The 14,483-nt window shown below is 36.1% G+C and overlaps 1 protein-coding gene across 2 annotated transcripts in view; it reads left to right on the plus strand.

Annotated features, from left to right (window-relative positions):
• The first annotated feature begins 21 nt into the window (after positions 1-21).
• Positions 22-14,483, plus strand: part of SASS6 (SAS-6 centriolar assembly protein) — a 39,925-nt gene continuing 25,463 nt past the window's right edge. For both annotated transcript variants that reach the window (XM_032301409.1, XM_032301410.1), the window contains exons 1-7: positions 22-221; positions 5,426-5,486; positions 7,511-7,590; positions 7,972-8,076; positions 9,195-9,366; positions 10,055-10,120; positions 11,183-11,302. In XM_032301409.1, coding sequence (XP_032157300.1) covers positions 157-221; positions 5,426-5,486; positions 7,511-7,590; positions 7,972-8,076; positions 9,195-9,366; positions 10,055-10,120; positions 11,183-11,302 — 669 coding nt within the window. In that variant the 5' untranslated portion in view covers positions 22-156. The remainder of the gene's footprint in view (positions 222-5,425; positions 5,487-7,510; positions 7,591-7,971; positions 8,077-9,194; positions 9,367-10,054; positions 10,121-11,182; positions 11,303-14,483) is intronic.

Raw genomic sequence — 14,483 nt, forward strand, 5'->3', positions numbered from 1 at the left:
AGTCTTCCCCGCTTTCCCTCTGTTTCTGTTTCCCCGCCTCCTCAGCGGAAGCCGAGCGCCAAACTCAAATTTTAGCAGGACCCGGACTCCCTTAGGCTAGTTCGTGGGCTGGGCCTGCTGGACTTTTCCGGTTACTGGCCGGGGCAGCGGACCAACATGAGCCAGGTTCTGTTCCAGGAGCTAGTCCCACTGCAGGTAAAATGCAAAGACTGCGAGGAGAGGTGAGGTTCTGCGTTACCCCGTGCCCGCGGGTGGCGGTTGGGGTCCGGCCAAGGCGGAGGGCGGGGAGAGGGGGAAGATGGCGGCTCTGGCCAGTGGCCACCGGCTTGCGGCTGGGTGTGCGGCTGGCGTCCCGGGACGCGGAGAGAGTCCCACTTGGAACCCAAGTTAGTTGCGGAGGGCGCAGAAGGGAGAGTATGAGGAAATGGAAAGCTGACCCGCGTCAAGTTAATTTCCAAAAAAAAAAAAAAAAAAAGGAAAGGAAACAAGAAACCTAGCTCTGAACGGCATCATAGAAGGTTATAGCCCTGGTCTTTCGTTTTGAGAAAGTTAATTTTGTCTGGAGAAGTGAAATAATTTACACGAGAGCTGACAATAAATTCACGGCCAAGCCCGCGCTAGAACTTTGGTCTTGGCTCTCAGCCCTTTTTTCACTCTTTGGATTATATTGGAAGTAAATTTAAGCTTCAGCTTAAAACAGTTTCTGTGGCGTAGTGCCTTTTCTTTACATTAGTTACTAAAAATAAATAACGCTTAATCAATTAAAAACAGTAGAGGAAATGGTAAATTTCATTCATTCATTTAACAAATACTGCTTACTGGCAAAACGCTTTGTCGGGTACTGGGGACCTAGTGGTCGGGAAGAACAGTCCCTGTTTCTGTGGAGGTTACAGTCTAGTGGAGGAGGAAATAAAGGCCAGTCTCATAGATAAACGCAAAATTACGACTTTGACAAAGGTGGTGGTGCTGGTGGGGCTTAATTTGAAGCCAGGAGATTGCGATTTTGTCACGCCTCTCAATAGCTGACTCTTTTCTCAACCTCGTTGCCTCATTTTGTAAAACTGACTTAAGGTGCCTGCGTACATGATACGAGGATGGATCCTGAAGATGTTTATGGAAACCAAATGGTTTGGAAATGTGACGTTAGAAATGAAGACATTGCTTTATTTGGTAATGTGAAGCTAGCTTATAGTTCAGAATTGGGTCTAACGTCAGCCCGCAGGTCAGGCAAGGAGATACCAAAACTAGCAGTTGCAGGTGGAGATACTGTAGGGTATTTGATGTGGTCATTCTTTTGTGCTGTCCAGTATGAGAGTCACGTATGGTTACTGGACTTTTGAAATGGAGCTAATCCGAACTGATGTGTGGTAAGAGTAAAATGTGCATTGAATTTTGAAGATTTACTTATGAAAAAGAATGTGAAATATCTTAATTTTTATGTTGCCTGTATAGATGACACTATTTTGGATATATTGAATATAATATATATGGGATATAAATTATTAATATAACAAATGTTAATAAATATATTCTGTATATCATAAACATTGGAAATATTTATATTTAACATATTGATTATATTTAAGAAAATTGTTACAGTTAATTTACCTGTTCCTTTTAAATTTTTTTAATGTGGTTTCTAGAGAATTTAAAATTATATATTTGGCTCATATTTGTGGCCTCCATTGTATCTCTGTTGGACAGCCCTGCTTTGGAATAATTTTAGAAATATAAAGGGGGGGGAGCATCATTTCTGATTCTAACACTGGAACTCCTAATTCTTCTCCATTTCATTATATTGTCATCACAGTTACCTTCTTAAAATGCATTGTCAATCATTTTACTTCTCTTGTTTAGAAATCTTTGTTATATTTCTATCACCTGTTGCAAGGATCAGCAAACGAGCCCACGGGCCAGGTTGCCTTCTGCCCATTTTTTTAAGTAAAGTTTTATTGGAATGCAGCCATTCTCATTTAAGAATTGTCAAGCTGCTTTTGTACATGAATAATCGTGACCGAGACCTTTGGCCTGCAAAGCCTAAAGTATTTACTATCTGGCCCTTTACAGAAAATATGCTGGCCCCTGACCCATAGGGAAAGTAATCCAGACTTTAGTTAAATATTCAAGGCCGGTTCAGCTCAACAAATATTTATGAATACCTACTGTGTGCCAGTAATTGTCCTACCTGCTGAAATGGTCTAGCTTCCTCTCTCTTTACTCCTCTGCCTCCTGACAACAAAGACAACAACAATGGAAACAATTTTCATTCTGGGCCTCAAGGAACTCACACTTAATAGGGGAAACAAAAAGAGGTAGAATAGCACAGGTTAAGAGTTCAGGCTCTGGAGCCAGATTATCTGGGTTTAAATCTCATTTCTGTCACTTATTGACTGATACCGTACAATCATTTTTTTCTTTGTGTCTCATCTTTAAATTAATGATGATAAAAGTAATTGCCTCATGGGATTATTAGGAGGATGAAATGAGTTAATACATACACAATGTTTAAAACAGTGCCTGAAGTATTAAAGGCATGCACTAAACATTTAGTTATTATTAAGATGTGATTAATGCATGAAGTGACATCAGTGCACTAAAGTCATAAGAAGGACCTTCAGTGGAAGATAACTCAGAGAACTCTGGAGGAAAGTAATGCAGATTATGAAGCCCATGGTTTGACACCAACATCTTTTTTAATTTTTGTTTTAGAAGTTCTGTTCCCCATATGCTAGACCTGTAAGACTACTTATCCATTGCATGTACCTCATACTCTCAGTACCATACCTTTATTCCTGCTCTTCTCCCTGCCTCAAATGCTTTTGCTTTCAGAACCTTCAAGGTTTGTCTTGAATCCCTTCATTATAAGGACCTTTTCAAAGTTACCAAAGTTGAAATTAATTGCCCTTATTCATTTATTAGATAGCACAGTGAAGGTGAAAGTTCTGAGTTCTAATTTGGGCTCTATAACTTGGCTTTAACCACGTTTGTAACAGTGCCCCTCAGGTTCTTCCTTTGTAAGACAGACATAACTCTTAGTAAGATTATTGTTTTAAATAAGATATATGTAAAGCATAGGGTAGGTACTCAGTAGTGTGGGTGCTCAGTGTTAGCAGTCCTTCCCTTCCTTCCCCTGAAGCACTAAAATGCTAAAATACAATCAGAAGCAAAGTCTGGATAGAGTCATTTAATCTGATTTGAGGACATGGACCATGTTTATTTCTGTTTGTATCCCTAGCATCCAGCATACTACCTGGTTTACAGTAGCTTTTATTTGTTTGAATTGAAAGGCTCAGGTCACAGCTTCTAGGTGGCGGAGGTGGGCTAGAATCCAATTCTGATAATGCCAAATCTGACTGTGAGGGAGGATGTTATGTGAATTTCTGCATTGTTCGGAGTATGACATTTATTTTGAGAAACAGCATTTTTATGAGTTTTTATTGATTTGTTTTATATTGTCCCTCTGACAACTGTTTAATGGAGAAAATAAGATTGTGATTTCAGATACTGTATTTTCTGAAAGCTCAGGTTTTTCTACAGTAGATGTTGGGGCAGGAAGGAGAGGTTTAATCTATGGGCCTTTCCTCCTCCCTTTTTCTCCTGAAAGTAATGCATTATAGACATTTGGAATTTATGCAACAATATCATTAATATCCTTCTTAAATTATATTGATGTGATTCTTCCAGTAGTAGCTAAAGAATACTTTGCTAAATGATCTTTTGATTTTTTTGAAACAAATTTATCAAGTATGACAGGACTTTTGAAAGTGTATGTCACCATAAAAAGTTACCTACTGCAGTGTCACATCCCCTGTGGCAGGATGTTTTAGAAAAAACTGCAAGACAAAAACCAAGCATAATGACGATATAGATCGGGAAAGGTCCTCACAAACCCAACTCAATTCATTTATCTTACAGATTAGGAAATTGAAAGTTTTTTCCCCCGAGAATACTTAATTTTTCTTAAAAGATTTTGTTTATTTGTCAGAGAAGGAGAGAGAGAGAGCAAGAGCCACACACACACACAAGCAAGGGGAGCTGCAGGCAGCTGCTGCTGAGCAGGGAACCTGATGCAGGACTTGATCCCAGGATCCTGGGATCATGACCTGAGCCAAAAGCAGAATAGACTGAGCCACCCAGACATCCCCAAAATACTTCATTTAAGTAGAATTAGAGTAGAAATCTTATCTGTTTCACATATATTGCACTAGATAATAGGAAAATAAAAAACATTTTCTGTTCTAAAAATAATTCTTCCTATCCGGTATTTGCCAGTGCTGCTTATTCTTTTTCAGATAACGTAAGTTATGATAACCTTATCATATGGTAACCTCATCATACTAAGATTTAGCATCCAATCATTTGTTCAATAGGAAGCTTAACTAAAATGACATAAAATGCCAAAAAAATTATTTTTAAGTTGGAGCATAAAAAAATCTGGACAATTGAATCTGTTCTTGATCAACTGTTACCAAGTTTTTCCAACACTTGGTTGCTAGGTCTATACCTTTTACTTCTGCACTGAATAAGTAGCAGAATGTGGGAAAATTTTAAAACAACGTTGGAAGAATAGCCTAAAATTCTATTTACTTTTGTTTCCTACACATCAGGGAACAGCCATTGTTATTTAATTCTAGCAAAATATAGAACTTTTGTACTGAGATGATTTTTCACCAGTTCTTCCCTTTATTTCCTTGATCATTTAAGCATCTTTGCTCAGTTTGATAAATGGTTATGAGCACCTTGATTTATATGCCTCTGTCTGATGCTGAATTCTCTGAGATGCAACAGAGAATGTGGAAAGCTACGGGTTTTTTTGAAGTTTAGAGTTACTCTAGGTTAAGGTGGATAATACACTGTTGACGTACTTCTGTGGATGTATTGGATAGGGACTATATTGAGCAGATGTATTTGGTAGATTTTGTGTATGTATAAGGGAGGGGAATGTGTTATCTTACTTCCCGGATTGTAAACATTCCGTGTATTCTGGTACTGCTTCACATTTTCAGTTTTTTAAATGGAATCAATTAGATCGTTTGAAATGGTAAATTTTTTTAAATGTAGGAAATTGTTATTAAGTCATTGGTTTGTTTGGCTTTCAGTAGGTGCTGTTTCAGGATCTGGGCAGTAGGTTATATTCCAGGCTAGTAATGGGAATTCCACATCGTTTATCTCATTTGATTCTCGCAACAATCCCATTTTACAGGAGAGAAAAATACAATCTCTGGTAAAAAACCTGATTAGTTACTAGTGGAAGAACAAGAACTTAAACTTAAAATCTGGTATGCTTCCGAAATATCTGTTCATAATTTAGGGAATACCAGTGGGAGATCTTACAGCTTAACACTGAAAATTTCAGCTCGGACAAATGAGTGCTAATTCCTTCCATACGAATGTTTCTGACAATTGGGTATATCTTTTCGTACAGGAGAGTAAGTGTTAGAGTGAGCATTGAACTACAGTCAGTTTCCAATCCAGTTCACAGAAAGGTTGGTATTAATTTCTTTTGAAATATTTTCATTTTTGGGGGGAAATGTAATTTCTATGCATTATTACTACTTTTGTTCTTTAAGAATGTGAGCTCTTTTGTTACACCAACTTGCTTTTCAGTTTTGGGCCAGTTTGTAACTTGCTAATCTGGGGTGGTAGAATCTACTAAGACAATGACTGAGAGATTATTATACCATACATTTCTTCTTCTTCTTTTTTTTTTTTTCTTTTAAAGATTTTATTTATTTATTTATTTATTTGACAGAGATCACAAGTAGGCAGAGAGGTGGGGGGTGGGGTGGGGAAGTAGGCTCCCTGCTGAGCAGAGAGCCCGATGCAGGACTCTATCCCAGGACCCTCGGATCATGACCTGAGCTGAAGACAGAGGTTCCAACCCAGGCGCCCCTATACCATATATTTCTTCTTCTTTTTTTTTTTTTTAAGATTTTATTTATTTATTTGGTTGGGGAGGAGTGTGCATGTGGGGGAAGGGGCAGAGGGAGAGAGCACAAAGAAAGTCTCAAGCAGACTCCTCGCTGAGTGTGCCCTACTCAGGACTTGATCTCACGACCCTGAAATCATGACCTGAACTGAAATGAAGAGTCAGATGCCCCACTGACTGAGGCATCCAGGTGCCCCTGTACCATCTGTTTCTAAAGCATACAGGAACGGTTGGGGATTGGGAGAATTGGTTAGTTTTGCCCAATACCTTTGTAAGTTGCTAGAATATATATTGCTACCCTGTAGAATTGGCATTTCATATTGCACATGTGAGGTTAGAATGAATGGAAGCACTGCAAAGGAGATATTTTTGAGTCTTTACCTTTTGAAGGGAGGCTTTTAGAGCATCAGTCCTATATGATCTTCAAAAGTATGAGTCATTAGCAGTGATCTGGATACAGACAAGATGACTAAGAAGTACAGCATCTGTTTTCTCTGTATCATAGCTTTCCCTAAACATGATATTCAAGGACCTTGTAGTATTAGTAGTAGCTTCAGTTTTTTATAGCATCTTGGGGTGAATTTCAAGAAGTACTGCAGGAGAAGCTGCCTAAAGAACAGGACATTCTGAGGTAGAGCAAATACCCAGATTGCTAATTTCTGGAGTAGAGATTATATGTTATATTTTTTACATATGATTCCTTAGGCCTGCTGTTCCTCTTCATTTTTTAGCTCTACCCGTACGTGTTCAGATTTTTCTAGGACCCTCGCAGTTCCTCTTTAGCCATGAGTAGATTTTATTTCAAAGTGGAAGCTTATTCTTAACCTCAGTACTGTTTAGATCTTCATTGGGCCTCCATCATCTTGTTGCTATGCTTGTTTTCATCACATAAGTGTTCTCTAAAGTACATAATTTCTGTGTACTTCTCTGTCAGCTTTAGCTGCTGTGATGTTCTGCCGTATTGTAAGTTTATGTAGAAAGTGATCTTTATGAAAGATATTTACTTCATTTGAAACTGAAAACAGATGGAGCTCCATGTCACCGGCCACCTGGAGGGAGAGAATAGGCCCATAGGAAGAAGCCCTGGCAACATGTTACTTGATACCTCTGTCCTCTGCCTGAGAGGCAAATACTCCTTTATTAGGATACATGATTGCTTGTCATTTCAGCTGATATATTGGCACTTTTGAAGTATTAGACAATTAACTTGTGGGAAACTGAAAATATAATTGAATATGATGTGGCCAGTGGTAAAATATTATCATGGTATAGTGCAGCAAGGACTAGGTCTCAATTCTTCCAAGCCTCTAATAGGATGGTATTCCTCAGCCTTCAACTCCTAGCATTTAATTAGTTTGTATAGACTCCTACATGGCTCTCAAGGAGCAGAATATTTATCCCTGTTTAAGATTCTTAAGTCTCTTAAAGACTAATGGAAATCCAGCTGTACCAGAAAACAAAGTCACCTGAAGAATATTGGTGATACATTGTTGTTATTGGATAATTCCACTTCTAAGAAGGAAGAAATTTCTCTAAAAGCCTATCTATTGAAAACATTAAAAAATGAAATCTTTCTTTTAGGATTTAGTTATCCGTCTGACTGATGATACTGATCCATTTTTTCTATATAACCTTGTTATTTCCGAGGAAGATTTTCAGAGGTAACTAAATCTATTTTTCTGTTTTTATATTTAATCTAGGAAGTAAGTTTTATTAATGTATTGGTACTATTGTCTTTGAAATGCAACGTATTATGAACCTTTGGTATTTTGAGAATGCTGGACTGCTTATACTATAATTATTCAGGATGTTTTTGAAAGTCAATATTCTATAGCTTATCAGAATTCTGCTTAAAACAGCTTGAATTTGGAGCTTTAGCTAAATATATTGACTTTTCCCCTCCCATGGGATAAATTCTATAAAAAAGTTCTCTAGTTCTTGATTTTAATGGGTATTTGGTAAATAAGAAAAGAATATTTTAGGGTTTAAATTATAATTAAATATAGTAATTAAATTTTTTAAAACTTTTTTCTTCTGCATAGTTTAAAATTCCAGCAAGGCCTTCTGGTAGACTTCTTAGCTTTCCCACAGAAATTTATAGATCTCCTTCAGCAGTGTACTCAAGAACAAGCCAAAGAAATTCCAAGGTAAGTCTCATGAGAGCACTGTGTCATTAGAATTCTCTCAAGACAAACTCTTCTTTGTAAGACAAATTGATGGCAAGATACTTTGTATGTGTTATAAGTACTCCTATTTTTAACTGGGTTTAGGGCTATTAAATAACAAATTTTAAGGAATCATGGTTAAAATAAAAATATTTACTCCTTAATTTTCATGTCTTGACAGACATTATAACTATCTGAAATATTTAACAGCATCAAGTACATGATTTTATAATGAACTTGGATAAGAGGAATGAGTTTGTGTTTGTATGTGTATATTCATGTTTGTGTGATACTAAAGCCTGATCCTTTCATTGTAAAGTTGACTAACCTTTTGTCTTTTGGTTTCATCAATTGATGATTGTTGTTTGAATCACTTATTTTTTTTAGGAACTACAAAGTTATGCATTTCTAATTCTATCCTTCCTTTTATATTTATTAAGTATAATTCTTTTATAAAGGAGAACTTTTCCTCATCAGTTTGGGCTGTTTGATTACTCTGGAAAGAAAAAGATAAATGCTTAATTCTTTTAAATTGTCAATTTTTAGAGTAAAGAGTTGTTATTTTAATTACTTTTGTGCTTTCAGTGGGTTTTTGGTTTTATTTTTCTGCTTTGTCTTTCATTGTGAGCTCATGAACATTTGTATATTCAGTGTATTACAGTAAATCCTTTCTATGTTTCTTGCTCAGTTTTTTCATTTTGCTATTAGCTTATCCAGTTTTACCACTGGGAGTCCTTTTATATTGGCTCCTGTGATTCCAGTGTGCCCCCTTTCCCAGTGTTTCTTTTCTTTTTTTTTTTTTTTTTTTAAGATTTTATTTATTTATTTGAGAGGCAGAGATCACAAGTAAGTGGGAAGGCAGGCAGAGAGAGAGGGAAGCAGGCTCCCTGCCGAGCAGAGAGCCCAATTCAGGGCTCCATCCCAGGACCCTGGGATCATGACCTGAGCTGAAGGCAGAGGCTTTAACCCACTGATCCACCTAGCCCCCCCCCCCCCCCCCGCCAGTGTTTCTAATCATTGATGATTCACTGGCATTTATTCAGTGGGAGAATTTCACTGTCTCATAAGTGTTGTTATTTTGTGATACTTTCTTTTCAAAGGTTTTTGCTACAGTTAGTTTCTCCATCACCTATTTTGGATAACTCACCTGCCTTTTTAAATGTGGTAGAGACAAATCCTTTTAAGCATCTTACACACCTCTCATTAAAACTTTTACCTGGAAGTGATGTGGAAATAAAGAAGTTTTTAGCCAGCTGTTTGAAATGTAGCAAGGTAAGATTTAAATTCAAGTTACTCTTTTAAAAATAAGTACCAGAAGTCTCTGATAAGTCACTGAAGAGCATAGTGCTATTAGTTTTTGTTTTCAGAATGAAGTATTTTTAAAGATGTCTAGTAAGTTTTTATAATATGTAGGGAATTTATTTTTACCTTATTGGGTTTTTTTTTTTTTTTTCCCGTTTAATCAAGATACAGTGAGAGTAGAACTAGGCCCAAAATTGAGAAACTAGGTCCCATCATTTTTATTAATTTTCTGTGATCTTGGGGCAGGTCACTTAAACTGTTTATACCATGGTTTCATCAACTGGTAGATAAGTATGGAAATATCTACTATTGTATTACACCTGTCTCAAGGAAAAAGATATGAAAGTGTATATTGAAAATTACAAAATGCCCAATAATTTTATAAGGTATAAGGAGCAAGAAAAAAATATTAGGATACCTCTTTATAGTTTTCAGAAAGTCGTTTTAGTCAAAGCTATAGATTAGTGCATCTCAAATTATAGTGGTACATAAATCCTCTAGAGATCTTGCTCATTCTGTTTGTGAAGCAGAAGACCTAAAGTGGAACCAGAAATTCTGCATTTTTAACAAACTCTCAGGGTGATGCTGATGCTGTACTTTGAGTAGAACAGCTATAGATGATTAAATTGTAAACTGTGTAATTTTATTTTATAAATAGGAAGAAAAATTATCATTGATTCAATCACTAGATGATGTTACTAGGCAACTGAATTTCACACAAAAGGTAATTCAGATTTCATTTTGTCTTTGTGAGTCCTCTAAACATTGGCTCTGAATTACTTCTCGAATCCTATCCAGGCTTTTGTGTATTATTTTTTAAAGCATGTTATCTTTGATTTCCTTCTCCTTTTTGTCACCTTTCTCCTATGAGTAAATTGTCTTAATCTGATCCTTTCTCTGATAGTTGATTCCATTCAAACATTTGTTACCTTCCAGGTCTTCATTAAATAATATATAATACCTGTCATATGTCAGTTCTTTGCTCTTTTTTCATCTCACACCTCCTGTCTAAAATGATGTTTCAGTTCGTATCTTCTAACCTTTTCCCTTCCATATGAGTGTTATGACTTATTCTGATAGGCTTATTATCATTTCAGTCAGAGCTACTACTTTTTGCCCTTAGTCCTTAAAACTGAGGACCCCAATATCTGATAAGTGGCATGGCTTCAGGCAGAAATTGTCCTGAACAACATAGCCCATCAGTTTGATTGTGTGTAAGTGAACCACTCCATGCAATTGACTTGCTCTATCCTGGGCTGCTTTATTTCTTAATGTCACAGGAGAAGATTGGGTGGTGAAGAGCCAGACTTAACTAAAAGGTTAAAGATAGTTAAGCTTGCCTTCTGGGCCATGTTAGCTCTAAAATTCTTTTATTCTAATCTTGATTTCCTCAAATGAAAAAAAAAATCTGTGTAGGAAGAGGCTTTGATGTTTTGGAAAGCTATGATTCCTTTTCTTTTTTTTTTTTTTTTTTTAATTTTTTTTTTTTTAAGATTTTATTTATTTATCAGAGAGAGAGAGGGGGAGAGAGAGAGCACAGGCAGACAGAATGGCAGACAGAGGCAGAGGGAGAAGCAGGCTCCCTGCTGAGCAAGGAGCCAGACGTGGGACTCGATCCCAGGACGCTGGGATCATGACCTGAGCCGAAGGCAGCTGCTTAAGCAACTGAGCCACCCAGGCGTCCCTGTGATTCCTTTTCTTTAATATCCTTTGTAAATATTGTCATGTTCTAAGGTAATAACATTCACAAGACTTAATTAATATTTTGAATTGAACTCTAATACAGACATTATCAGAAAAAATCCAAGAATTAGATAAGTTGCAGAATGAATGGGCATCACACACAGCTGCATTGTCAAATAAACATTCCCAGGAACTGACGAATGAGAAAGAAAAGGCCTTGCAGGTATGAACATTAAAGAAAATAGAAAATTATTTTGTTGCTGCTGTTAGTCACTTTGTTATAAAAGTAATATATGCTTGTTTTAATATGTTCAAACATCACAGAAGTATATAAAAAATAAAGTTACTCCTTAAAATTCTTATTACATAGAGGTAATTTATAAACATTTTGATATGTTTTTCCAGACTTTTCTCTTTATATGTAAATAATATGTCCTTTGTAAATATTTGTTGATATTACAAATTTAGAAGTATGTAAATCATATATTTGTACATGGATAGTGGGTTTTGGTTGTATTCTGTGCTAATGGGGTCCTACAGTGTATATTGATTGTAACTTTTTTCACCTAACATGACATCATAGGTCATTCTTTATCAGTTCAGATATTCCTTTTTAGCAGCTACATAGTATTCATTATTTGGGTATAACATAAATTAACTACTTACCCAACTGACGTACATTTAAATGCTTCATTATTTTGGCTTATGCAAATAATATTGCAATGAACATTCTTTGTTCCTAGAAGTGAGATTGCAGTATACCTATATAAGATATTATTGGATATTGCAAATATGTTAGCCAAAAAGATTTTACCAAATCTAAAAGATAGGGTATGACAGTATTTATTTCCCCCTATTCTTTTTTTTGTCTTTATTAAGTTTTTAATTTTAATTCCAGTATTGTTAACATACAGTGTTATATTAGTTTCAGGTTTACAATACAATAATTCAACAATAATATACATTACTCAGTGTTCATCATAAGTGTACTCTTTAATCTCCATCTCCTGTTTTACCTATTCCCTCCACCCCACACCCCTGCTTAAATAACCATCAGTTTGTTCTCTATAATTTTGAGTCTCTTTTTTGGTTTGTCTTTTTTTCCTTTGTCCATTGCCTTTTTTTCTGAAATTCTACATATGGGTGGAATCGTATGATATTTGTCTTTCTCTGATTGACTTATTTTGCTTAACATTGTACTCTGGCTCCATCCATCTTGTTACAAATGGGAAGACTTCATTTTTTTTTTTTTTGTGGCTGAACAGTGTTCTGTTTTATATATATATATATATTTGTATCTAATGGAACACACACACACACAAACACAAACACCCCACATCTTCGTCATCCATCTGTTGGGAGATGCTGGGCTGCTTCCACAATTTGGCTATTGTAGGTAATGCTTCAGTAAACATAGGAGTGCATATATCCTTTTGAATTAGTGTTTTTTTGTTTTTCGGGTAAATACACAGTGGTGTGTATTTACAGGTTTTTTTTTTTTTTAACCTTTATTTTCTTTAGTAATCTCTGTACCCAATCTGGGGCTCGAACCCACAACCCTGAGATCAAGAGTCACATGCTCTTCTGACGGAGCCAGCCAGGAGCCCTTATAGGTAGTTCTATTTTAAAAAATATTTTTAAAGATTTATTTATTTATTTATTTATTTGAGAGCGTGTGTGAGAGAGAATGAGCAGGACGAGCAGCATAGAGAGGGAGAAGCAGACTCCCTGCTAGGAGCCCGGATGTGGGTCTCAATCCTAGGACTCTAGGATCATGATCTGATCCAAAAGCAGATGCGTAACCGACTGAATCACCTAGGTGCCCTTCTATTTTTAATTTTTTTGAGGGACCTCCATACTGTTCTGCAGCAGCTGCACCAGTTTACATGAGGTTCAAGAAGGTTCGTTTTTCTCCACATCTTCACCAACACTTTATGTTTGTTGTTAGCTGCTTTATGTGTTTGGGTGCTCCCCAAGTATGTTGGGTGCATGATAAAATATATGTTGGGTACGTAATTATCTACAATTTTCATATCTACTTGTTGGATTCACTCCTTAATAAATTATACAGTGTCTTTGTCTCTTGTTATAGTCTTCATTTTCTTTCTTTTTTTTTCTTTTTCAAATTTTTATTTACATTCAAGTTAGTTAACATATAATACAATATTGGTTTCAGGAGTAGAATTTAGGGATTTATCATATACATATAAAACTCAGTACTCATCATAAGAAGTGTCCTCCTTAATACCCATCACCCACTTAGTCCGTCTCCCACCCACCTCCCTCCATCAACTCTCAGTTTGTTCTCTATCATTAGGAGTCTCTTATGGTATGCTTCCTTCTCTCTTTTCTACTCCCTTCCCCTATGTTCATCTGTTTTGTTAGTAAATTGCACGTATGAATGAAATCATATGGTATTTGTCTTTCTCTGACTGACTTATTTTACTTAGCATAATACACTCTAGCTCTGCCCACATTGCAAGTGGCAAGGTTTTATTCTTTTTGGTGACTGAGTAATATTTCATTGTGTGTATATGCCACATTTTCTTTATACATTGATCATTTGGTGGATATTTGCTCTCTTACCACAGTTTGGCTGTTGTTGATAAGTCTTTGTTTTAAAGTGGAATACCAGTTTACACTGCCATTCTGAGGGTGTATGATAATAATGCACACATTTTCATATGCATCTTGACCACCTGGATATTCTCATAGGAAGTTCAAGAATTCTCTTGCCTATTTGCCTCTTTAGCCCATTTTTATTTTTGTTTATTTTTAAAGATTTTTAAAAATTTATTTAAGAGAGAGAAGGGGAGAGTGAGCAAGCACAAGAGAGAGAGAGCACAACCTGGGGGAGTAGCAGAGACAGAAAAAAGCAGACTCCGCGCTGAGTCCGGAGCCCAATGTGGGGCTTCATCCCAAGATCCTGTCATGACCTGAAGCAAAGGGAGATGCTTAACCAACTGAGTTGAGGTGCTCCTAGCCCATTTTTAAATTAGACTCTTAGTATTTTACTTACGGATTTGTCTGATCTGGACATGAGTCCTTTGTCAGATATGTTGTATTTAACTTTTAATCTGAAGTATATTTTTGTGGAGTACAATATGAGATAGGTATTTTTTGATATCAAGTCAGTCATTTGTTCTAATACCATATATTCCACTGATTTAAAAATGCAACCTTTAATATATTCTAAATTCCTTTGTATATTTGAGCTTGTTTTGGAGTGTTGGGGGGAACTAATATCTTTTGGGATTTTCTAACCCAGAAGAGGGTTAGAAATATCTTTTCATTTATTCAGGTCTTATTTAAAACAGGCTTATAGTTTGCCTTTTATTTCCCTCTGTTTTATTTCTTTGTTCCTTTTCTTCTTTTTATTTTTTTTTACAGTTCTTACTAAATTT

This window comes from Mustela erminea, chromosome 10 (assembly GCF_009829155.1).
Source record: "Mustela erminea isolate mMusErm1 chromosome 10, mMusErm1.Pri, whole genome shotgun sequence".
Taxonomy (NCBI): domain Eukaryota; kingdom Metazoa; phylum Chordata; class Mammalia; order Carnivora; family Mustelidae; genus Mustela; species Mustela erminea.